Here is a 24,269-nt window from a genome sequence, read left to right on the forward strand (position 1 = left end):
GGCCTTATTCATGACGGACCTGGCATTGCACAACATCAATCGAAGGTCCAGGTTCCGGGGGATATAACCACTCGGGACCCGAGTGAAGCCTAGGGGCCCGGAGTGCGGTATCGCTTTCAAACAGCGAGAACGCACTCCCCGAACATGATACGAGCCCCTGCTTCCGCCATACCTGCCCCTCCCTAGTACCATGCAGATGGAAGTGCCCGTACATGGTCGAGCCTTAACCTCCTCCAAGACCTCCGATTTACAAACCTCCAGATCGTGAACTATAGAAGGGACTAGCCTAATCCCCTGTGGGCATGCCCCCCCACCCACCCCACCCCCTAACTCCTTATTTGAATTAGATAAAAGTTTACAAAAAGATGAATTTAAAAACCGCCTTAACCCTCTCTTAGAAGCATGCCACCTCTCGGGATGACAAATCCGCATATAGACAAGAGGGCTAATGACTAGCCTTGTGGTGCAACCAAAACAATCTGGAATTGAACACACTCAAAACCATAGAAATGGTGGTAGACTTTAGGAGAAACCCTTCCATACTTCCACCTCTCACAATACTAGACAACACAGTATCAAGAGTAGAAACCTTTAAATTTCTAGGTTCTATCATATCGCAAGATCTAAAATGGACAGCTAACATCAAAAACATCATCAAAAAAGGACAACAAAGAATGTTCTTTCTGCGCCAACTTAGTAACCTCAAACTGCCCAAGGAGCTGCTGATTCAGTTCTACAGAGGAATTATTGAGTCTGTCATTTGCACGTCTATAACTGTCTGGTTTGGTTCTGCAACCCGACAAGAAAGACACAGACTTCAGAGGATAATTAGAACTGCAGAAAAAATAATTGCTACCAACCTGCCTTCCATTGAGGACCTGTATACTGCACGAATCAAGAAGAGGGCCGTGAAAATATTTACAGATCCCTCACATCCAGGACATAAACTGTTTCAACTCCTACCCTCAAAACGACGCTATAGAGCACTGCACACCAGAACAACTAGACACAAAAACAGTTTTTTCCCGAAGGCCATCACTCTGCTAAACAAATAATTTCCTCAACACTGACAAACTATTTACTAAATCTGCACTACTATTAATCTTCTCATAGTTCCCATCACCAATCTCTTTCCACTTATGACTGTATGACTGCAACTTTGTTGCTGGCAATCCTTATGATTTATATTGATATATTGACCATCAATTGTGTTGTAAATGTTGTACCTTGATGAACGTATCTTTTCTTTTATGTACACTGAGAGCATATGCACCAAGACAAATTCCTTGTGTGTCCAATCACACTTGGCCAATAAAAAAATAATTCTATTTTATTCTATTCTATTCTATTCTATTCTATTCTGTTCTGTTCTGTTCTGTTCTGTTCTGTTCTGTTCTATTCTATTCTATTCTATTCTATTCTATTCTATTCTATTCTATTCTATTCTATTCTATTCTATTCTAAATAAATAAAGGGCACTATTTTGCTGCACACCAAGGAGTGGTCTGTATCGCAATCAGCACCCTGATAGCTGTGTGTGATTGTAATATTGGGGAGGTTGGAGCGCCTGGTAAGAATCAAGTCGAGCTGGTGTCAATGCTTCGATCTTGGATGTCTACAAGAGTCTCTGTGTTGAGGCTTTGTTTTAAAGTATGTATTGCTAATGCAAAAACCATAGTAGCAGCAAAGCTCCAGCAGGCATTGGCCATTTTCGTTCACCTTCCCGACATCGAACTGACCTAAACAAGTGGGCCAAGAACTATAATCAGCTCCAACTCTTGCATTAAAATCACCAAGGATAAACAGTGGTTCTTTCTCAGGGATTTTCTTGCTCATAAGAGTAACCAGCCCTGCTGATGAGTGGAGCTGCAAGGACAGAATTCTTTCACTTCCTGCAGCAGGTGGAGTAATGGATCCTAGTAGGGTGTTTCTGACCGCGAAGCCAACCCCATATTCCCTAGACTCGTTTGATGGTTTTCCCTGCCAGAAGAACGAGAAGTTTCTGTCCTTAACAGATCCCGAGTCTAACAGTCTTGTCTCTTGAAGGGCAACGATGTCCATCTGCAGTCTACTCAACTCCATGTTAATGGCAGCTGTCTTACGTACGTCATCTATCTCTTGTAAATCGTCAGAAAAGCCGGGGGTCATTGTCCGAACATTCCAGCTTCCCAACTTTAGGGCTAAAGTTTTCTTATGCTTGTTGCACGGTGCAAAGTTATCGATCTGCTTGTCGGCTTTGACCCTAAACCCACGCATCCTGTGAGGTTAGCAGACTATAGTGGGGCAGCACCTTACTGGCTGGCGGCTGCCCAGCTTAAGGGGGGTGGTAGCTGCCCAATGAGGTACAATGACCTCTCCCACCGACGAAAGTGGCCCCTGGCGTCACTCTTTACGCCAATCAAGCAAAGACTTATAACCGGTAACTGCCACTTTCCGTGTTGTTTCAATGCTGTATGCAAAGCTGGAGTGTCGTCTCCAGAGCTCGAGTGTTCCAAATGGTGTCTCACTGAAGGCCTGTGTAGAAAGAGAGAGCCTCCTTTTTCCTGATGGTAATACATCTGGTGATGCATCCCTAAATTTTGTTTGCATTCACATCTGCCTGGCCGCACTATTTACTCATTTTGCAGTTATTTTTTTCAGTGCAATGGTAGCTTTGTTCACAGTTGTGTGAATAAAGCTCTACTTGAAGTCATTTACCCAAAGGCAGGACAGTTGTAGTATTGTGGAAATATGCCTTTGCATCTGTTCCGAGTTTTGTTCACGCATGGAGTGTTAAAGCAAGTAGCTTTATTAAGAGAAAGCAGTGGGAGGGAAATGTGGATGCTTATTACATTCCCCTAGCTAGCCAGCTTACTGGCCAACCAAGCTAGCCCTTGATTTACAATAATTAAGTAACCATCTGAAGTTACAATGACACTGAATGATTGATACCCTATTTCCCCTAAAATAAGAAATCTCGATAATAAGCCCAATCGGGCTTTTGAGCACATGCACTAAAATAAGCCCCCCCAAATAAGCCCTCCCTGAAAATATTTAACTGCATGCGCGGTTGGTCCTCACCATTTCCTCTGGTTAGGGTTAGGGAGACAGAGCTGGAAATCAGGTAAGATGGCAAGAGGAGCCCCGTCTTGCTCCATGCACCCCAAAATAATAAGACATCCTTGAAAATAAGGCCAAGCACTTATTTTGGGGTTCAAAAAAATATAAGATGGGGTCTTATTTTCAGGGAAACCCAATGGGTATAGCAAATGACAATTGAAATGTTTGGGGGAGGGATGTTTCCTTGATCTTCCCCATCCAGACAGGCCCTGCCTATCAATAACCCTGTTCTGTTTCCCTCTCCCAATACTCCCAACAAAAAGTCAAAGGCCTTCTTTTCAAGTTTATTTACATTTGGCTGGATTCCTTCTGGCACAGAGATGTTCTGGCCATGTCTACCCACACGCCTGCCAAGTCTCTGGAGATAACTAGGAAATTATAGATAAGGCAAGAGTCACTCACGAATATATTCTTCCCTCCATTGAAACAGTTTGCCCGCGCAAATTCACTGCTTTGTCCAAGACAAAAAGCCAGGAAGTTCCGCCTCCTGCTTTATAGCCCCTGTGGGTGTCACTCCGTGACTCATCATTTTTTGACTTTGTCCCAACGCCTCCTCTGCTGCACGTGCTGGTCACATCTGCGCAGTCTTGCATCAAGCCAAGATTGTTCTTGGGGCGTTGCCAAATCAGAAGAAGGCCCGGGGGAATCAGGCCTTGCCGGCCCCTCCTCCTCCTCCTGGGTGGGTGCCAGGGAGGAAGAGGGCCCAGGGGAATCAGGCCTTGCCAGTTCCTCCTCCTCACTCTCTGAATCCTCCTCCTCCAGGAGTCTGAGTCCGGGAACCTGGGTCACAACAAACCCCCCTGCAGTGTAGGCCTGATTGGGGGGCTGAAGCAAAGAGGGAGAGGAGATTTCCAGCAGAGTCTTATTTCTACTGCAGGTTTTGCTTTATATTCTCCTTTTCTTCCCACCTATTTTTTCCACAGAACTCGTGAGTTGATCCTGCCCTCCTTCCCACTTTCTGATGGGAAGGATTTCTTTAGGAACAGCTGGAGAATTTCTGCCTTTGAAGGACATGGAAGGTGGCCAATTGGGGAGGAGAGAAGAACCACAGCCTGGATGTTCTCCTGCTGAGACACGCCCCCCCAGCTTCCTTTCAGATCCTCCCTTTTAAGAAGTGGGAGACAGTCAGGGAGTGGAGATCATCAAGTCTTCCCCTGGAACTCTTGGCCTGCCTGTCCCTGCAGACTTCCAACCTCTTCTGCTCAGCCGAGAGCCCCATTCAGAGTCAGGGCTGCAACCATCCACCAGACAGCAACTTCACCCAAAACCCATCTGGGGCCTAGCCAAGTGTGGAGGCCACCGGCTCCAGTGAGATCCCAGAAGGTCTGCATGCTGAAATCCACATACTGCTATATAAAGCCTGGTGAATCCACCCTTGGAATCCTGAATCCAGTTCTGGTCACCAGGATACAAAAAAATGTTCTTGAGAGTTTAGAAAGAGTGCAGAGAAAATCAGCAAAGATGATGAGGCATCTGGAGGCTAAAACGTACAATAAACAGTTGCAGGAATTGTGTGTGCCTGATCTAACGAAGAGAAGGATTAGGGGTGACACAATAAGAGTCTTCCAATATTTGAGGGGCTGCCACAGAGAAGAGGGGGACCCGAAGGCAAGACAAGAGGGAAAACAAGGAAGATCATTGCAGAAAGATCCAACCTAGAATGAAGGAGAAATTTCCTGAGAACGGAAGGATTTCCCTCCAGAAGTTGTGGGGGCTCTTAAGAAGTTTTTAAGAAGAGATGATTGGACAACTAGAATGGTATAGGGTCTAGACTCTAGAAGACCTCCCAGGTCCCTTCCAACTTTGTTATTCTATATTCTGAGAAGTGATCTTTGTGATCCACTGCTGTCTGCCCAGGAGATCCCCATCCTCTTCTCCCTTCCTTTTGTCTTTACCCCTCGCAGTTTTGAATCCACAGAAGCTTCGTCTACATTTCTGTTCTTCTCCTTTGAGTCAATCTCTTTGTTTTTATACTTTCACTGGTAGGAAACCCCCAGAATGTGCTGAGTGGATTCTGTCCGAATAGTCTCAGCTCCAGTCCTCTGCAAGTCAGGTGAGTTAATTCCTTCCATCCTAAATTGTGGATGAATGTTGGGGGAAAATTGGGTTCAGCTACTGAAGATGGGATGTGTGGCCTGGGGCAGCCATTCAGAAGAGAAAGTATTCCACAGAAGGTCCTCTACCTTCCTCTGAAGTCCATTTATGCTCCCGCCGACTGCTTCAGTGACTCCATCCAGCCACCTCGTTCTCTGTCGTCCCCTTCTTCTTTTGCCCTTAATGTTTTTTATTAATACCATGAAAGTCTTAATAAAAAATAATAAAAAGCAGCCTTTTGTTTTAGGAGCGCTTCTTTTTCCACAGTCGAAATATGCAAAGTCCTGGTAAATAAAGTCATCACGATTCCACTCTAGATCTGCCCTTTTATATGGCAAGATTTCTTCCAAAACATTACTTTATATATTTTTCTGTTGAAAGAGAAAACCTTGAAATGATGGGAAGATGTGGAAGTTATCCGAAGAAAGGAGCAGAGAGCGGAAGAGAAATGGCCAAACTTTATTCGGGCTGCTTTTCAAGGAAATGGGGGGTTCTGACTCCTGACCATAGACAGAGCGGGGCTCCTTCACACTTGGGGTTCAGGGGCGGGAAATCGGAAGGAGCCGCTTTGTCCAGACGTTCCGAGCACGAGAGATGCGGGTTTCAAGGACGTTTTTGATCTCCTGAAGCGAAGCGGCGCCTTTCCCGAGAGAGCCGAGCGGAGGATTCCCCTGGAAAAAGGGTGAGGGGTGGGGAGGATCCTGCTGGATTAGGAGGGATCCCTGCAGATTCTCTCCGCCTCCTCCTGGTTTAGTTTAGGATTTTCCGTGGCTTCCCTTTGGATTGGTGGGGGGTGTCTGTGACCCCCAAGTCTCCCCTGGCTCTGGGGGGGTCACCTCCCCTTTTATCTCCCAGCGCAGAAATCTTCCTCTGTGAAAGGAAGGGGGGGAGGGGGGTCCCTGCCAGATGCTTCCAGCCCCAGAGGAGGAATCGCCGGTTCTGTATTGGGGAGGGGAGCCTTTTTCTCGGACTTTTGAGGTGGGAGGGGCCAGAACGAGGGGCAGACCCAATGGGAATTCTCGCTGCTTTGACCGTCATCGGTCTCCGGGCAGAGTCCTTTGTGACTTCACCTGAAGGAGGGAATTCCGCTGAGGGAGAAGTGGGATGGGGGATCCCCGCTTTCATTTATTTATTTATTTATTTATTTATTTGTCACAACATCATACAAAAAGATTATGTAGTATATACACATATAAACATATATAGGAAGAAGAAAAGAAAAACAATAGGACAGGAACGGTAGGCACGTTTGTGCGCTTATGCACGCCCCTTATGGTCCTCTTAGGAATGGGGTGAGGTCAATGGTAGAAAGTTTTTGGTTAAAGCTTTTAGGATTATGGGAAGAGACCACAGAGTCAGGTAAAGTATTCCAAGCACTGATGATTCTGTTACAGAAGTCATATTTTCTGCAATCTAGATTAAAGCGGTTTACATTAAGTTTAAATCTATTGGTTGCCCTTGTATTATTGCAATTAAAGCTGAAGTAGTCTTTGACAGGAAGGACATTACAATAGATGATTCTGTGAGTTAAACTTAGGTCTTGTCGAAGGCTGAGGAGTTCCAAGTTTTCTAAGCCTAGGATTTCAAGTCTGGTGGGATAAGGTATTTTGTTGTTTTCAGAGGAATGGAGAACTCTTCTTGTAAAATATTTCTGGACACGCTCAATTGTATTGATGTCAGAGATGTGGTGAGGGTTCCAAACAGGTGAGCTGTATTCTAGAATTGGTCTAGCAAATGTTTTATATGCTCTGGTTAGTAGTGTGGTGTTTTTGGAAAAGAAGCTACGCAAAATTAGGTTTACAACTCTTAGAGCTTTTTTTGCTATGTAGTTGCAGTGGGCTTTGGCACTTAGATCATTTGACATGAAAACTCCAAGGTCTTTAACGTGATGGGGGTCGTCTGTAAGGTAATGTCCATCTAGTATGTACTTAGTTTTAGAGTTCTTTTTTCCTATATGTAAGACTGAGCATTTGCTGGTTGAAATTTGGAGCTGCCAATTTTTAGACCAAGCGGTTAGATGGTCAAGGTCGTTTTGGATGATAGAAGTGTTGTCTGTGGTGTTAAATAGTTTGACATCGTCAGCAAAGAGAACACAATTACTTGAGATATGGTCACAAAGATCATTAATGTATAGAATAAAGAGTGTTGGTCCAAGGACGCTGCCTTGAGGAACGCCACTCTTGACAGGAACAGGATTTGATAAAGCATTGCCAATTTTGACCACTTGTTGTCTGTTAGACAGAAAAGCAGATATCCATTTGTGGAGGGGTCCTGAGATGCCATAGGATGTCAGTTTAATTTCCCCAAAAGGTTCTTATTCTCATCTCTGGAGGGGAATTTCCCCCTCGGTCCCTCCGTGGAAATGGCTTTTTTTCCTCCTCCCAGTTCAGCTTCCTCTCCCTTTTCCACCATCTTCCTTCCTGAGTTTCTCCAGTCAGAGATGAGGCGTCATTTTTCCCCCCTTCGCTTCCCAATGAAGGAGCCTCGTTGAGGTCAAATTCCTGGAATCTCCAAAGATTTCAAGCTTTTCCTCCACGGTGGGACCTTTTCCTCTTTCTCCTCGGTCTCTTTCCTTGGGCACCAGAGAGGAACCATCTGAGAAAGGCAGCTGCATGTATCGAATTAAACCCTCCCCCCAACCTCCCCTCCAGCCCCCCAGACTCACCTTTCTGGCTCTTCAGGTAGGAGAAGAGCCCCACAGCCAGGAAGGCCACTCCTAACACGGCCCCCATGATCCCCGTCCAGAGTTTGCTCCTGGCAGAGCTGGAGGAACGGGGCTCTGGGGAAGGAGAAGGAGCCTCACCTGAGCAGGAGGATCAGGCCCACCTTCCCCCAGGAGGGTCCATTTTGGTTCCCCCCACAGGGAGGGTCTTTCCCCCCCCTCAGGGCAGGATGGGGTCCCCAGACCAGGAAGGAGGGGAGGGGAGGGACTTATCCCACTGGACGGTGATGAGGGCCTCCAGGCTGGCGTGCTCCACCTTGCAAGTCTGGGTCTCCAGCATCACCTGGAGCTGGTAGGTCCAGTCTCCATTCTGGAGCTCCTCCCCAAAGGCCACACCCTCCTCCTCCAGTCTCCTGTTCAAGTTGTATAGATTACTTTTATTAGGTAAACAGACTATCAGACAGCATGAATCATTTTTATGGCCCAACCCAAAATTAACCTCATTTTAGACAAAAATGTACTGAAAACATTTTGGGGTTCCAATTTGAAGAGATGGGAGTTGTTGCAGAGAGATTTTAATTCACTTCTGGATCCACTAGTGAATCGGAAGATGATTTTTTTTCTTTTTAAAGAACCCCCTCCCCACCTTTCTCCTTCTGTCCATCCAGGAATTGACGAAGCCCTGGTGCCTGAAGTCCTAAGCCCCGTAACAAGTACTCGGTGGCTGGTGCCCCTATCCGCACTTCTGGCTCAAGCAGGAGATACCATTTCAGGATCTATTGATATTCCTATAGGATTGTTGTGACCAAGGCCCAGGTAGTGATTACCAAACACAATTCAGTCCTGAACAAACTTATTTTATTAGAACAGCTGAGAATTAATTAATTAGTCCAAAACAAATTCTTCATAAACAGTCCTTTGGCCTTATCACCAACCTTTGATGTCTTTGGCAACCTGCCAAAGGCTTTTCTTGGCAAAACCCCCACAAAGTTCAAGAGACGCTGACAAGAAGCAGTGGAATCAACCTTGTTTTTCTACAAAGAACCCAATGCTCATTGCTGCCCTTTTAAGCCTTATGGGAGTGGCCAATCATCTTCTGGCCTTACTCCCGAGTCATTCTTTTTGGTTCAGTTGCTCTTGCATTCTGGCAGCTCTTCACATGCGTGCACTAGGAACAGGCTCCTCCTGTTCCTCTGCCTCTCTGCTGTCTGCCTTGAGGTGGAGTCATGTAGATGTTTTTCCTGCCCAGGTGTAAACTCCTACTTTTTTCCACATTAAGTTTCATTGTCTTCCAGCCTCCTCATTGTCCAACTCTGCTGCGAGGTCTGCAGGCTGCTGGAGGACCACAACAAGAATCTATTTCAGACAAGTGACTATTCAGTCTCTTCTTTAAAAAGTCCAGTGATGAAGAACCTGTGTCTCAAGGAAAGCTGTTCCATTGGTTAATTATCTTCACTGTAAGGAAGATTCTGGTTAATATGAGGTTGCTTCTCTCCTTATTTTCATTGTTTCTTGTCCTGCCCTCTGGTGCTTTGGAAAATAAATTGACCGCCCTCCTCTTTGTAGCAGCCTCTCAAGTACTGGAATATTGCTATCATATCACTGTTAAACCTTCTTTTCTGTAGACTAGCCAAACCCAAATCCTGCAGCCGTTCTTCATATGTTTTAGTCTTCAGGCCTTTAATCATCTTAGCTGCTCTTCTTTGTACTTTCTCCAAAGTCTCAACATCTTTTTTTTAATGTAATGACCAAAACTGGATGCAGTATTCCAGGTGTGGTCTTATTAAGGCTTTATAAACCGGTACTAATACTTCACGTGATTTTGATTCTATGCCTCTCTTTATACAATTAAGGATTATATATGCTGCCGCACACATGACTCATGTTTAGGTGATCATCCATTCAGACTCCCAAAGTCACTGTTTTTGAGTGAGGTTTCATGTAATGTTTTTCCTGCCCAGGTGTAAACTCCTACTTTTTTCCACATTAAGTTTCATTTTGTTGGATTTAACCTTGACTCATTTGGATCAGAAAGACACAATTTGCATACACACACAAATCTATAGAGACAGGATGGGTCAGTGGTTAGAATGCAGTACTAGAGGCAAATTGCCAACAGCCAGGAGTTCGATCCTGATTGGCTCATGGTTGATTCAGTCTTTCATCCTTCTGAGGTCGCTAAAATGAGGACCCAGATTGCTGGGGCCAATATGCTGACTGTGTAAACTGCTAAGTGTGTTTGGTAAAGCATTGTGGAGTGGCATACAAGTCTAAGTGGAATTGCTATTGCTATATAGTTTCTCCCGATCGTGGATCCTTTTATGAGAGGTAAGATGACCATTCTGAGCAAACCTCCTTCCACATTCCATGCATTTATGGCTTATCTCCTGTGTGGATCATTTTATGAGAATTAAGATTACCTCTTTGAGCAAAGGTCTTTCCACACTCCATGCATTTATATGGTTTCTCCCCTGTGTGGTTTCTTTTATGGATAGTAAGTGTACTGCTATGAGCAAAGGCCTTTCCACACTCCATGCATTTATACGGCTTCTCCCCTGTGTGGATCCTCTTATGAGAAATAAGATTACCTCTTTGAGCAAAGGTCTTTCCACACTCCATGCACTTATATGGTTTCTCCCCTGTGTGGATCATTTTATGAGAAATAAGATTACCTCTTTGAGCAAAGGTCTTTCCACACTCCGTGCACTTATATGGTTTCTCCCCTGTGTGGATCATCTTATGGGAAATAAGATTACCTCTTTGACCAAATATCTTTCCACACTCCGTGCATTTATATGGTTTCTCCCCTGTGTGGATCATCTTATGGGAAGCAAGTGTACTGGCAAGAGTAAACATCTTTCCACACTCCATGCATTTATACGGCTTCTCTCCTGTATGGATTCTTTTATGAGAAATAAGATTACCTCTTTGAGCAAAGGTCTTTCCATCCTCCATGCATTCATACGGTTCCTCCCCTGTGTAAATCCTTTTATCGATAGTAAGTTGCCTGTTTGTTGTAAAACATTTTCCACACTCCATGCATTTAAAGGGTTTCTCTCCTGTGTGGATCCTTTTGTGGATAGTGAGTCCACTGCTCAGAGTAAAGGTCTTTCCACACTCCATGCATTTATACGGCTTTTCACCTGTGTGGATCTTTTTATGGGAAATAAGATGACTCTTTGAGCAAAGGTCTTTCCACACTCCATGCATTTATGGTTTCTCTCCTGTGGATCCTTTTATCGATAGTAAGTTGCCTGTTTGTTGTAAAACATTTTCCCCATTCCAGACATTTATATGATTTCTCTCCTGAGTGGATCATTTTGTGGCTTCTAAGTCCACTGCTCTGAGTAAACATCTTTCCACACTCCATGCATTTATACGGCTTCTCCCTGTGTGGATCATATTATGGAAATAAGATGACTCTTTGAGCAAAGGTCTTTCCATCCTCCATGCATTCATACGGTTCCTCCCCTGTGTAAATCCTTTTATCGATAGTAAGTTGCCTGTTTGTTGTAAAACATTTTCCCCATTCCAGACATTTATATGATTTCTCTCCTGAGTGGATCATTTTGTGGCTTCTAAGTCCACTGCTCTGAGTAAACATCTTTCCACACTCCATGCATTTATACGGCTTCTCCCCTGTGTGGATCATATTATGAGAAATAAGATGACCTCTTCGAGCAAAGGTCTTTCCACACTCCATGCATTTATACGGTTTCTCTCCCATATGGATCCTTTTATGGATAGTAAGTTGCCTGTTTGTTTTAAAACATTTTTCACATTCCAAACATTTATATGGTTTCTCTCCTGAGTGGAACGTTTTGTGCCTTCTAAGTCCACTGCTCTGAGTAAACGTCTTTCCGCACTCCATGCATTTATACGGCTTCTCCCCTGTGTGGCTCATCTTATGGGAAATAAGATGACTTCCTTGAGCAAAGGTCTTTCCACACTCCATGCATTTATATGGTTTCTCCCCTGTGTGGTTTCTTTTATGGATAGTAAGTGTACTGCTATGAGTAAAGGTCTTTCCACACTCCATGCATTTATATGGCTTCTCTCCTGTGTGGATCATCTTATGGGAAGTAAGCTGCCAGCTTGTTCTAAAACATTTTCCACATTCCAAACATTTATAAGGCTTTTGAGATGTAAGGAAGTTATTTCCAAGAGAAAGAATGAATGTTCCATTGTAATTTTGTCCGTTGTGTCTTCTTATAGCATTTTCTCCTCTGTTCTGGGTTAAATAGTGTTCATTTACTTGTACTTTAGCTTTGATTAGATCCACACTTTTTCCACTATATTTTTTCTTCTCTTGTTGGGCAAGAAATTCTTGAATCGGAGCATCAGTGGAAGATGAGCTTTCCTGATCCCAATTCTTTGACTGGTTTCTCTCATGGCTTTCAAATTCCATTCGAATTCCAAACTTCTCCCTTCCATCTTTAGCATTGATCACTTGGAACAGTTCACAGGAATCTTGATTCTCCTGCCCATTATTACCTTCAAAGCAAGAGAAATGAAAATGATAACAAGGTTAGAGAAAAAGATCAAAGTATAGAAAGTCAAGTGAATTTCCCCCTGAATTTCTCCGAAATTCCATTAGGTTGTATGTTTGCATGCCTACAGTGGGGTGATATAGACATGATGATTTCTATATTCATGAGTCATGAAAGCTTTGAAAATATCTAGAAAAGAATTATCTATATATGCAAATCTCATTCAGAGTCAGTTTTGAGTTAAGGAATAGAATAGAATAACAGAGTTGGAAGGGACCTTGGAGGTCTTCTAGTCCAACCTACTGCTTAGGCAGGAAGCCCTACACCACTTCAGACAAATGGTTGTCCAAAATTGGTTTAATAACTTCCAGTGTGGAGCCTTCACAACTTCTGGAGGCAAGTTGTTCCACTGATTAATTGTTCTAACTGTCAGGAAATTTCTCCTTAGTTCTAAGTTGCTTCTCTCCTTGATTGATTTTCACCCACTGCTTCTTGTCCTACCCTCAGTTGCTTTGGAGAATAGCTTGACTCCCTCTTCTTTGTGGCAACCCCTGACATATTGGAACACTGCTATCATGTCTCCCCTAGTCCTTCTTTTCATTAAACTAGACATACCGAGTTCCTGTAACCGTTCTTCATATGTTTTAGACTCCAGTCCCCTAATCATCTTTGTTACTTCTGCACATCTTTAGCATTGATCACTTGGAACAGTTCACAGGAATCTTGATTCTCCTGCCCATTATTACCTTCAAAGCAAGAGAAATGAAAATGATAACAAGGTTAGAGAAAAAGATCAAAGTATAGAAAGTCAAGTGAATTTCCCCCTGAATTTCTCCGAAATTCCATTAGGTTGTATGTTTGCATGCCTACAGTGGGGTGATATAGACATGATGATTTCTATATTCATGAGTCATGAAAGCTTTGAAAATATCTAGAAAAGAATTATCTATATATGCAAATCTTATTCAGAGTCAGTTTTGAGTTAAGGAATAGAATAGAATAACAGAGTTGGAAGGGACCTTGGAGGTCTTCTAGTCCAACCTACTGCTTAGGCAGGAAGCCCTACACCACTTCAGACAAATGGTTGTCCAAAATTGGTTTAATAACTTCCAGTGTGGAGCCTTCACAACTTCTGGAGGCAAGTTGTTCCACTGATTAATTGTTCTAACTGTCAGGAAATTTCTCCTTAGTTCTAAGTTGCTTCTCTCCTTGATTGATTTTCACCCACTGCTTCTTGTCCTACCCTCAGTTGCTTTGGAGAATAGCTTGACTCCCTCTTCTTTGTGGCAACCCCTGACATATTGGAACACTGCTATCATGTCTCCCCTAGTCCTTCTTTTCATTAAACTAGACATACCGAGTTCCTGTAACCGTTCTTCATATGTTTTAGACTCCAGTCCCCTAATCATCATTGTTGCTCTTCTCTGCACTCTTTCTAGAGTCTCAGCATCTTTTTTACATCGTGGTGACGAAAACTGAATGCAATATTCCAAGTGTGGCCTTACCAAGGCATTATAAAGTGGCACTAACACTTCACCTGATCTTGATTCTATCCCTCTGTTTATGCAGCCTAGAACTGTGTTGGCTTTTTTTCAGCTGTTGCACATTGGTGGCTCATATTTAAATGGTTGTCCACTAGGACTCCAAGATCCCTCTCACAGTTATTACTATTGATCAAGGTACCACATATAGTGTACCTGTCTATTTTGTTTTTCTTGCCTAAATTTACTATTTTTACCATTCAATTTCATAATAATCAGGGGAAACATCAAAGGAGGAATTAGGAGAAAACTTAAGATTTATTGGGGTGGGTTAATTTCAAAACTGAAACAATTTTGAAACAAGCTCCTTCTTCGCTGGTGTATCTTGGAGCAGCTGGTCCACGGTGTCTGGGTCTGGTGGGCGTGACCCCCGCTCGGCCTGTTCCTTGATCCCAGCAATGAGACTTTGGAGCAAAATCCCTTGTTGAAGCCTCCCATTGGCTTGTAAACGTTCTTTGTGCTGAGACTGGAAAGGTTGGGAGGCTTCAAGAATGGCTATTTATTTATTTATTTATTTGATTTCTAGACTGCCCTTCTCCTGAAGGACTCAGGGCAGTGTACAGCCTTATTAAAACACATAAGTACACAATAAATTTAAAATATATTTAAAATGAAATATTTAACCGGCCAATTTAAAACTAAAACGGTCAAAAGACCGATATAAAACCCTAAAATATAAAATTATAAATAGATTAATACAATTTAAAATTCAATTAAAATTAAGTTAAACTAAATATTTCGCTGCCCCAGAGTCTCATCGGCTTGCAAGGGCTCTTTGGCTGGATCTCGTACAGGCGTCAGTTCGCAGAGAACGGCGGCCTAAAGTACTTTAGTGTGAAATCACATGAGATCAGTAGTGCAAGAGCTCAGGCTACTTATCTCGCATGATCTCACACCGCAGTACTTTAGGTCTGTGTTCTTTTATAAATGGGGGACTGCACGAGATCCTGGGCAAAAGTCTTCGAAAAAGAAGAGGCCTTCCCTCTCTTTGCAAAGCATTTTGCCCTGGAGCTCCTGTAGGCCTTGATTAGCAGAGAGCAGAGGCCTAAAGCACTGTAGTGCGACATCACGTAAGATCAATAGTGCTAGATTTCCCACTACTGATCTTGCGTATGTCTCACTAATTTAAGCCTCTTTTTCTGCAAATGCACCAAAGTAGGCAAAGGAGCTGACGGCTCGCCACATCGTTGCACGGAACTGTATTTTTCGGACCATAAGACGCGCCTAGGTTTAGAGAAGGAAAAAAAAGAAAAAAATAGTTTTTGCCCTCCCTGGCATCCAGAAGAACTCTGTAGAGCAAAATTGGATCCGTGTTTGGCCTCCCAAACCCTCTGCGCATCCCATTTTCAGCCTCCCCGATGCCAGGGAGGGAAAAACGAGACACAAGGTTTGCAGAGGCCAAAGGAGTGGCCGGTTTTGGCCTGCAGAGTGCTTCTGGACTCCAGGGAGGGCAAAAACGGGACACACGGAGGATTTGGGAGGCCAAAAAGAGGCCCGTATTTGCACTATAATTTGAACTTTTTTCGGGGGGTGGGGGAGTGAGTGAGTCTTATATTCTGAAAAATACAGTGAGTCCCGGTGGGGGAATAAGTAGGGTGAATGTTGCAGCGCCTCTACTGTCATTTGTAAGTGTGAATGACAGCCGTGGTGCTGCAACACTCATAATTTAGGGACTGGGTCTCAAGTACTTGGGGGAGGGCTGGTCGTAACTTGGAACAGTCGCTAAATGAACTGTCATAACTCAGAGATTACCTGTACCTTAGGATGCTCTGAGTCACACTGCATGAGGCCTTTGTTCTTGAATTGGATCGGGAGAATGTTCTTCCATGGGCTGAGTGTGAAAGTTCTGTTCTCACACAATTTTGGAAGTTTCAGAGGAGAAATGACAACACATTCCTCTCACATGACCTCCAGAGGACACATAAAAGCATACCTCGTCCTTTTCAGCCCCCACAGATAAGTTTAAATAGAAATGGAAAAATACAGATAAAAAATAGCAGAGAAAGCATCTAAGCAAAGAGACATTGACTCTTTCCTTCCTTGGAGTACAAGAAGGCCAGATCCTTTCCTTCTCCCTCCCAGGAGACAATATCTGATTAGTGGGTTTTTTTTAATAAAAAACAAACTATAATCTGTCTTCTTGAACTCTCTGATTGGGGACTAAAATACTCTTACCCAGAGAGACCACGTTCCTATGGTTTTCCAGCATGACTTCTGAATGCAGCGCTTTCTGGTCAGGATCCAGCTGAGACCATTCCTCCTCAGAGAAAGACACAGCCACCTCCTCGAAGGACACAAGACTCTCCTGAACACAGAAAAAAGAACAAAACAGGAGGATTCGCAAGATCTGTTCATCTTCATCAATGATTTAGACAAGATGATAGAAGGGGAACTCATCAAATTTGCAGATAAGACCAAATTGACAGGAATAGTAACACTCCAGAAGAGAAGCTCCAGATATAGAAGGCTCGATAGATTGGGCCCCATCTAACAAAATGAAATCAACAGTGAGAAATATGAGGTTCTACATTTAGGAAACCAAAACTAAATGCACTGGTATAGAATAGGTGATACTTGGCTCAACAGTAGTAAGGGCAACAGGGAACTGGCAGTCCTAGTAGGCAACCATTAAAACATGAATCAGCAGTATGCTACAGTTGCCCAAAAAAACCCTGCGACAGAATCATAGGCTGCATTAAGAGGGATAGAATCAAGATGACATGAAGTGTTAGTACCACTTTATAATGCCTTGGTAACACCACATTTGGAATATTGCATCCAGTTTTGGTTGCCAGATGTAAAAAAGATCTTGAGACTCCAGAAAGAATGCAGAAAAAAGCAACAAAAAATATTAGTGGACTGGAGACTCAACACGGCCAGTCTTTTTGGATTTTAATAGTCTGCTTTATTTTTTAATATTATTTGCTTATTTTTGAACTAGGTTTTTTTTTGAAGGCTTTCAAAAAATGGTAATGTGGCAATGTGAACATTTATTTATTTTTCATTAGCCTTTCACAATTACGAGTCAAAGAATTACCCCAAAAATGGGCCTCTAGCAGTTCCTGCCACTGTGATACATTTATTTCTATTTCTTGAAGGACTTTTTAAAAATAGGAGTACCCAGCAGAACAAGATAACCAGAGGAAGCTATGCTGGCTGACAGGAACTTGAACCTGCTATTCTGCTCTCCATGCTGTGGAAGAACACAAAAATAATCTAGTCCAAACAAGGAGGGAAAATAGAAGGAGAGAGCACTCTGCAAATCTGCTTCACTTCCTGAAGGGAGGTTAGAAATCTAATAACTTTTCCCTCTCTTACTTGATTTGAAGGTTCAATCGCTGTTTGATCTCCGTCATAAAAACCAGAAAGCTTCATTCTTTGTTTCTCTGTGAGGAATAAATAATTTCAAAATGCATTATTAACAAAATAGGAGGAGGTATTCTATAGAAGAGGAGAGAGCGAAGGTAAGATGGGAAATCGAAGACTCTTCCATTACCTTCTGAGGTGTCTTGACTTTGATCTTCACAAGGGATCTTCCTGAAAAATAGCTCCTGAGGGGGATTTGATGGGTTCTTCTTTCCCTCAGAATCTCTCATCTCCACAGTGCAGCACTTCAAATAGGAGGAAGGAATAAAGAAGCAGAATTAATGTACATCATATGAAATAAAATGGATTCTTATATTCGTATCGCAACCTCAAAGCCCCCAATATCCATCCATGTGGTTGAGTGAGAAAATAATGGAACAATGTCCGACAAGAAGTGGTGAATTGCCACACTTGATGAACACCAGAGAAGTTTGGGAAGGAGGGGTGAAGTATTCAAACACATTCTCTATTCCCTTCTGAGTTCCCTAAAGTCTCTCACCTGCAACTGGACCTGCTCCTTCTGCTCCTCAGCCTGGCTCAGGAGGAAGCCTTCCGCTAGGGCCACCGCCTGGGAGCTGGTCTCTGCTCCACACTCCTGCACCCAGCCCTCCATCTCTGGGGGCAGGAGAGCCAGGAGCTGCTCCAGAACCACCAGGTCCAGCATCTGGGCTTTGGTGTGCTTTTCTGGTCTCAGCCATCGCCTGCAAAAGTCATGGAGTCGGCTGCAAAGTCCTCGGGGACCCTCAGCCTCCCGGTATTGGATGAAGGTCCAGGGCTGAACTTCTGAAGGGAGGATGGTTTCCTCCTCCAGGATCTTCTGCCCGGTTCTTGTCCACAGCTTTCCCTCCTTCCCAGGCTGAGCAGCTGAAGGGCCTTTTCCGGCTCCCTCCTTTCCCAAAGGTTGTGTCTCCATCCTTTCTCTCTCCTGCAGAGCAACTCCAAATGGCTCCAAGGACTCTGGTGGGTCTCCAGATGCCTTTTCCTTCACGGGACCATTTCTGGGGCCGCAGGACTGACCCCCTCCAAGTGATTCCGCTCTTTTTTTCTCCCCCAAGAGAAAAGTTTGCCTTGCAAAGACCACAAATGGCTTCCAGTTTCTGTATCTGAGATGGGAAGAAAAACAGAAAGAATTAGAAAGTGGGATTCAGCCACTGAGCGACCTTCACCCAACCTGCCCAGAGCCTCAAGCAGCTTATCCCAGCGCAGGGCCGGGAAGGAGGCAGCTGGAGAGGCAGCTCCTCTCCCCCTCCGGAGACAGGATGGGGCCCTCGGGGAGCCTGGTGCGAATCCTGCCTCCTCCTCGCCCGGCTTCTCTCCTCTCCTGCTGGGCCTCCGCAAGGCCGACCCTCCCCTCCCCCCCACTCGGCTCTTCCCCGGATCTCCCTGCAGGGAGAGGGCGGCTGGGGAGCATGGGACCCGGGAAAAGTCCCCCCCCTTCACCCGAGGCACGTCTGGATGTCCCCCCGCCAGACTCTCCCGCAGCGTCTCCACCTCCTCCGGGGCCTCAGGGGTTAAGGAGAGCGAGTGCAAAGTCCTAGAGCGGCAAGCTTTTGTGCTCTCATTTCCTTCCCATTCGCTCTCCAGTGGGCCAATGGGGAAGCGCCTGGAGTCCCCCTCCCCCCCCCGCCGTGGACTTGGGGCAATGGTAGAAAGGGCGGGAAAGAGGAGCGCGTCTGAGGGAGAAAGGAAGAGGGCGGGGATGATGGGCTTGGGAGTAGGGAGAAAGACTCCGCCCGCCTGAGGGGATCTGCGCTCTGATTGGTTGCTGCGGGTGGAAAGGGGGCGTTTCCCTTTTTCCCGGCTTTTTCTGAGTTACCTCAGGAATTTTTTTAAATTTCATTTTGTCACAGTATACACAAACATTGTCATAAATAAAACAACATATCTTGAAGAATATATATATATATATAAGTAAAAAAATATGCATCAGCTATATTAATTGGATATAATGAAGGGAACAATAGGACAGGAACGGTAGGCACTTTTGTGCTCTTATGCACGCGCCTTATAGTCTGTATGGGGGGGGGAGCCTTTTTCTCGAACTTTTGAGGTGGGAGGGGCCAGAACGAGGGGCAGACCCAATGGGAATTCTCGCTGCTTTGACCGTCATCGGTCTCCGGGCAGAGTCCTTTGTGACTTCACCTGAAGGAGGGAATTCCGCTGAGGGAGAAGTGGGATGGGGGATCCCCGCTTTCATTTCCCCAAAAGGTTCTTATTCTCATCTCTGGAGGGGAATTTCCCCCTCGGTCCCTCCGTGGAAATGGCTTTTTTTCCTCCTCCCAGTTCAGCTTCCTCTCCCTTTTCCACCTTTTTCCTTCCTGAGTTTCTCCAGTCAGAGATGAGGCGTCAGACAACAAAGAATGTTCTTTCTGCGCCAACTCAGTAAGCTCAAACTGCCCAAGGAGCTGCTGATCCAGTTCTACAGAGGAATTATTGAGTCTGTCATTTGCACCTCTATAACTGTCTGGTTCGGTTCTGCAACCCAACAAGAAAACACAGACTTCAGAGGATAATTAGAACTGCAGAAAATAATTACTACCAACTTGCCTTCCATTGAGGACCTGTATACTGCACGAATCAAGAAGAGCCGTGAAAATATTTGCAGATCCCTCGCATCCTGGACATAAACTGTTTCAACTCCTACCCTCAAAACGCCAGAACAACTAGACACAAGAACAGTTTTTCCGAAGGCCATCACTCTGCTAAACAAATAATTCCCTCAACACTGTCAGACTATTTACTGAATCTGCTACTATTAATCGTTTCCTGGTTCCATCTCCACTTATGACTGTATGACTATAACTTGTTGCTGGCAATCCTTATGATTTATATTGATATATTGATCATCAATTGTGTTGTAAATGTTGTACCTTGATGAACGTATCTTTTCTTTTATGTACACTGAGAGCATATGCACCAAGACAAATTCCTTGTGTGTCCAATCACACTTGGCCAATAAAATTCTATTCTATTCTATTCTATTCTATTCTATTTCCCCCCCTTCGCTTCCCAATGAAGGAACCTCGTTGTGAGGTTAAATTCTATTTTTATTTAATTTATTTTGTCAACAGTATATATAAGCATAAGCATGAAAGTAACTATCTAATATATAAGCATATATATATAAGCATAAGTATGTAATAACTATATTAATTGGATATAATGAAAGAAAACAGAGGAAGTAGATGAACTTTTTGCTAATCAGCTAACTAAGGTATGTAGGAAGCACATTACAGTAGTAATGGGGGATTTTAACTACCCTGACATCAACTGGGAGACAAACTGCACCAAGTGGAAAATCCAACAGGTTCCTAACAAACCTAGCAGACAACTTTGTTTCCCAAAAAGGAGAGAAGGGAACAAGGGGATTAGCCATATTGGACTTAATTCTCACTAACAGAGATGGAACGATAGAAGGTGTTGAAGCTATAGGAATCTTAAGCGCAAGTGATCATGCAATGTTGGAATTCAACATCATGCAAACACAAGTAGTAGAATAAAGTCAAACTAGAGTCTTGGACTTCAAGAGATCTAATTTCAATAAACTCAGAGAAAGCTTGAGAAGGATTCCATGGATGAGAATCTTCAAGGGGAAAACAACTTTATCTATAAGTAGCCATATCAAATAGGTTTTTTAAGGGTTGTTTTTAGTTTTGTATTGTTTTCTTTCTGTATTTTATTCTTGGCTGTACACCGCCCTGAGTCCTTCGGGAGAAGGGCGGTCTATAAATAAAAATATTCTATTCTATTCTATTCTAACTCAAGACACTTGGGAAATTTTGAAAAGTGAGATTATAAAAGCCCAGTCTAGCACAATACCAATGAGGAAGAAAAATAATAGATCTCAAAAGAAACCAACATGGATGGATAAAGAACTATCTGACAAATTGAAAGACAAAAAGGACAAGTACAAAAAGTGGAAAGAGGGGCAAATAACTAAGGCAGAATATCAGCAAATAGCCCGAGCCTGTAAAGATGAAGTGAGGAAAGCTAAGGCTCACAATGACCAAAGGCTAGCGACAAAAGTAAAAAATAACAAAAAAAAAGCTTCTTCCAACATGTTAAAAACAAGAAAAAAGTCAAGGAAACAATTGGCATGGCACGGCTGAAGAACTAGTTGCGGCCTGGGAACAGGCCGCGACTGGGGCTTTGGAACCGGCCCCTTGGTTCTCTGAGGGGCTAAGAGAGATGAAACGCCGGAGAAGACGCCTAGAGAGTACCTGGAGGTCCAGCCGTTCCGAAGCTGACCGGACACTAGTTAGAATAGAATAGAATTTTTTTTTTATTGGCCAAGTGTGATTGGACACACAAGGAATTTGTCTTGGTGCATATGCTCTCAGTGTACATAAAAGAAAATATACATTCATCAAGGTACAACATTTACAACACAATTGATGATCAATATATCAATATAAATCATAAGGATTGCCAGCAACAAGTTATAGTCATACAGTCATAAGTGGAAAGAGATTGGTGATGGGAACTATGAAACGATTAATAGTAGTGCAGATTCAGTAAATAGTCTGACAGTGTTGAGGGAATTATTTGTTTAGCAGAGTGATGGCCTTCGGGAAAAAACTGTTCTTGTGTCTAGTTGTTCTGGTGTGCAGTGCTCTATAGCATTGTTTTGAGGGTAGGAGTTGAAACAGTTTATGTCCAGGATGCGAGGGATCTGCAAATATTTTCACGGCCTCTTCTTGATTCGTGCAGTATACAGGTCCTCAATGGAAGGCAAGTTGGTAGCAATTATTTTTCTGCAGTTCTAATTATCCTCTGAAGTCTGTGTTTTTCTTGTTGGGTTGCAGAACCGAACCAGACAGTTATAGAGGTGCAAATGACAGACTCAATAATTCCTCTGTAGAATTGGATCAGCAGCTCCTTGGGCAGTTTGAGCTTACTGAGTTGGCGCAGAAAGAACATTCTTTGTTGTCCTTTTTAATGATGTTTTGATGTTAGCTGTCCATTTGAGATCTTGCGATATGATAGAACCCAGAAATTTGAAGGTTTCTACTGTTGATACTGTGTTGTCAAGTATTGTGAGAGGTGGAAGTATGGAAGGGTTTTCCTAAAGTCTACCACCATTTCTACGGTTTTGAGTGTGTTCAGTTCCAGATTGTTTTGGTTGCACCACAAGGCTAGTCGTTCGACCTCTCGTCTATATGCGGATTCGTCATTGTCTCGAATGAGACCAATCACTGTTGTGTCATCTGCGAACTTCAGTAGCTTAACAGATGGATCATTGGAGATGCAGTCATTGGTATACAGAGAGAAGAGAAGTGGGGAGAGCACACAGCCTTGGGGGGCCCCTGTGCTAATTGTACAGGTATTTGATGTGATCTTGCTTAGCTTCACCTGCTGCTTCCTGTTTGTTAGGAAGCTTGTGATCCACTTACAAGTCTGTTCAGTATCTGTAGCTGGTTTAGCTTAGTTAGAAGAATGTCTGGAATGATGGTATTGAATGCTGAACTAAAGTCTACAAAAAGGACCCTTGCATAGGTCTTTGGAGACTCAAGATGTTGTAGGATGTAGTGCAGAGCCATATTAACAGCATCATCTGTTGATCTATTTGCTCGGTATGCAAATTGCAAGGGGTCTAAGAGCGGATCCGTGATGGTTTTCAGGTAGGAAAGCACTAGCCTTTCAAAGGTTTTCATGACTATAGATGTTAAAGCAACTGGTCTGTAGTCATTCAGTTCCTTGATGGTGGGCTTCTTCGGCACTGGGATGATGGTAGAGCGTTTGAAGCAAGAAGGAACATAACACATCTCTAGTGATTTATTGAAAATATGGGTGAAGATGGGGGCCAGTTGGTCAGCACAGACTTTTAAGCAAGAAGGAGTTATCTTGTCTGGGCCTGGAGCTTTTCCTGGCTTTTGTCTGTGAAATAGGTCCTGCACTTCCTTTCCTGTGATCACTAGGGGTTGTGAACCCAATGAAATGGGGTCAGTTGTAGGAGGCTTGGCTGTTGTTGGTGTGTCTGAGATGGGGGTTGTGGAGATAGGTGGCTGTAGTTTCCTTTCAAACCTGCAGTAAAACTCATTCAGGTCATCTGCCAGTTGTTGATTACCTTCAGCCTGGGAAGGAGGTTTGCGGGGTGGCGGTTGTGATTAAAGAAAGTCTAGAGCCGAGGGAGTCCACTGTGCCTCAGATATCTGGCTGTGAATCCCTCCTTGTGAAGTGGGGCCATAGGAATCAGATGGGTCTGTTGATCGCGTACCTGGCTCCTTGCTGCGTGACTACAGCCCTGCCTGAGCTGCTGGAGGTGCTTGCCGGGGTGGCAGTTGAGACTCCCAGACTTTTGGTCATGGGGGATTTCAACTTGCCATTGGCTGGCTTGTCATCAACGGTAGCTCAGGAGTTCCAGGCTTCCATGACGGCCATGGACCTGATTCAAGTAACTGATGGCCCTACACACATGGGGGGAGGCACACTAGATTTGATTTTTATCTCTGGACAGTGGATTAATGATCTGGTACTAGGAGATTTAGTGACGGAACCAGTGTCATGGTCGGATCATTTTCTCCTTCGCCTGGACTTTCGGACCGCCACTCACCACCGCAGGGAGACGGAGCCAATGCGTTGGTTCTGTCCCAGGCGCCTGATGGACCCTGAGAGGTTCCGGACGGAGCTTGGGCCGTTTCCTGAGGATCTGGCCCACGGCACGACTGAAGAAGTAGTTGCGGCCTGGGAGCGGGCCGCGGCTGGGGCTTTGGACCGTGTCGTGCCTTTGCGGCCTCTGACCCGGCGTAGATCTCACCTGGCTCCCTGGTTCTCTGAGGAGCTGAGGGAGATGAAACGCCGGAGAAGACGCCTAGAGAGTACCTGGAGGTCTAGCCGTTCCGAGGCTGATCGGACACTAGTGAGTTCTTTTACTAAGACCTACCTAGTGGCAATGAGGGAGGCCAACGCGTTCGTTTCCACCCTCATTGCATCGGCAGATAACCGCCGCCTGTTTGGTGACTCGCTCCTCCTTCAACAGGGGGCGGATGACCCCTACAGGGACGTGCCGAGGAGTTT

General features: G+C 44.3%; 2 protein-coding genes across 2 annotated transcripts in view; one reads left to right on the forward strand and one right to left on the reverse strand.

The window, feature by feature from the left end:
• The window catches only part of LOC131192754 (zinc finger protein with KRAB and SCAN domains 7-like), a 269,595-nt gene that overhangs the window by 182,592 nt on the left and 62,734 nt on the right, over nucleotides 1–24,269 (forward strand). The window lies entirely within an intron of this gene.
• Nucleotides 9,152–24,269, reverse strand: part of LOC131193559 (zinc finger protein 208-like) — a 50,471-nt gene continuing 35,353 nt past the window's right edge. Inside the window, exons 7-13 of the mRNA XM_058173861.1 lie at nucleotides 18,693–18,925; nucleotides 17,383–17,497; nucleotides 17,205–17,272; nucleotides 16,062–16,191; nucleotides 11,317–12,349; nucleotides 11,110–11,244; nucleotides 9,152–11,030 (exon numbers count right to left, since the gene is read on the reverse strand). Of these exons, the coding sequence (XP_058029844.1) occupies nucleotides 10,229–11,030; nucleotides 11,110–11,244; nucleotides 11,317–12,349; nucleotides 16,062–16,191; nucleotides 17,205–17,272; nucleotides 17,383–17,497; nucleotides 18,693–18,925 (2,516 nt within the window). The 3' untranslated portion in view covers nucleotides 9,152–10,228. The remainder of the gene's footprint in view (nucleotides 11,031–11,109; nucleotides 11,245–11,316; nucleotides 12,350–16,061; nucleotides 16,192–17,204; nucleotides 17,273–17,382; nucleotides 17,498–18,692; nucleotides 18,926–24,269) is intronic.

Source organism: Ahaetulla prasina, chromosome 2, assembly GCF_028640845.1.
Source record: "Ahaetulla prasina isolate Xishuangbanna chromosome 2, ASM2864084v1, whole genome shotgun sequence".
In the NCBI taxonomy this organism is placed as follows: domain Eukaryota; kingdom Metazoa; phylum Chordata; class Lepidosauria; order Squamata; family Colubridae; genus Ahaetulla; species Ahaetulla prasina.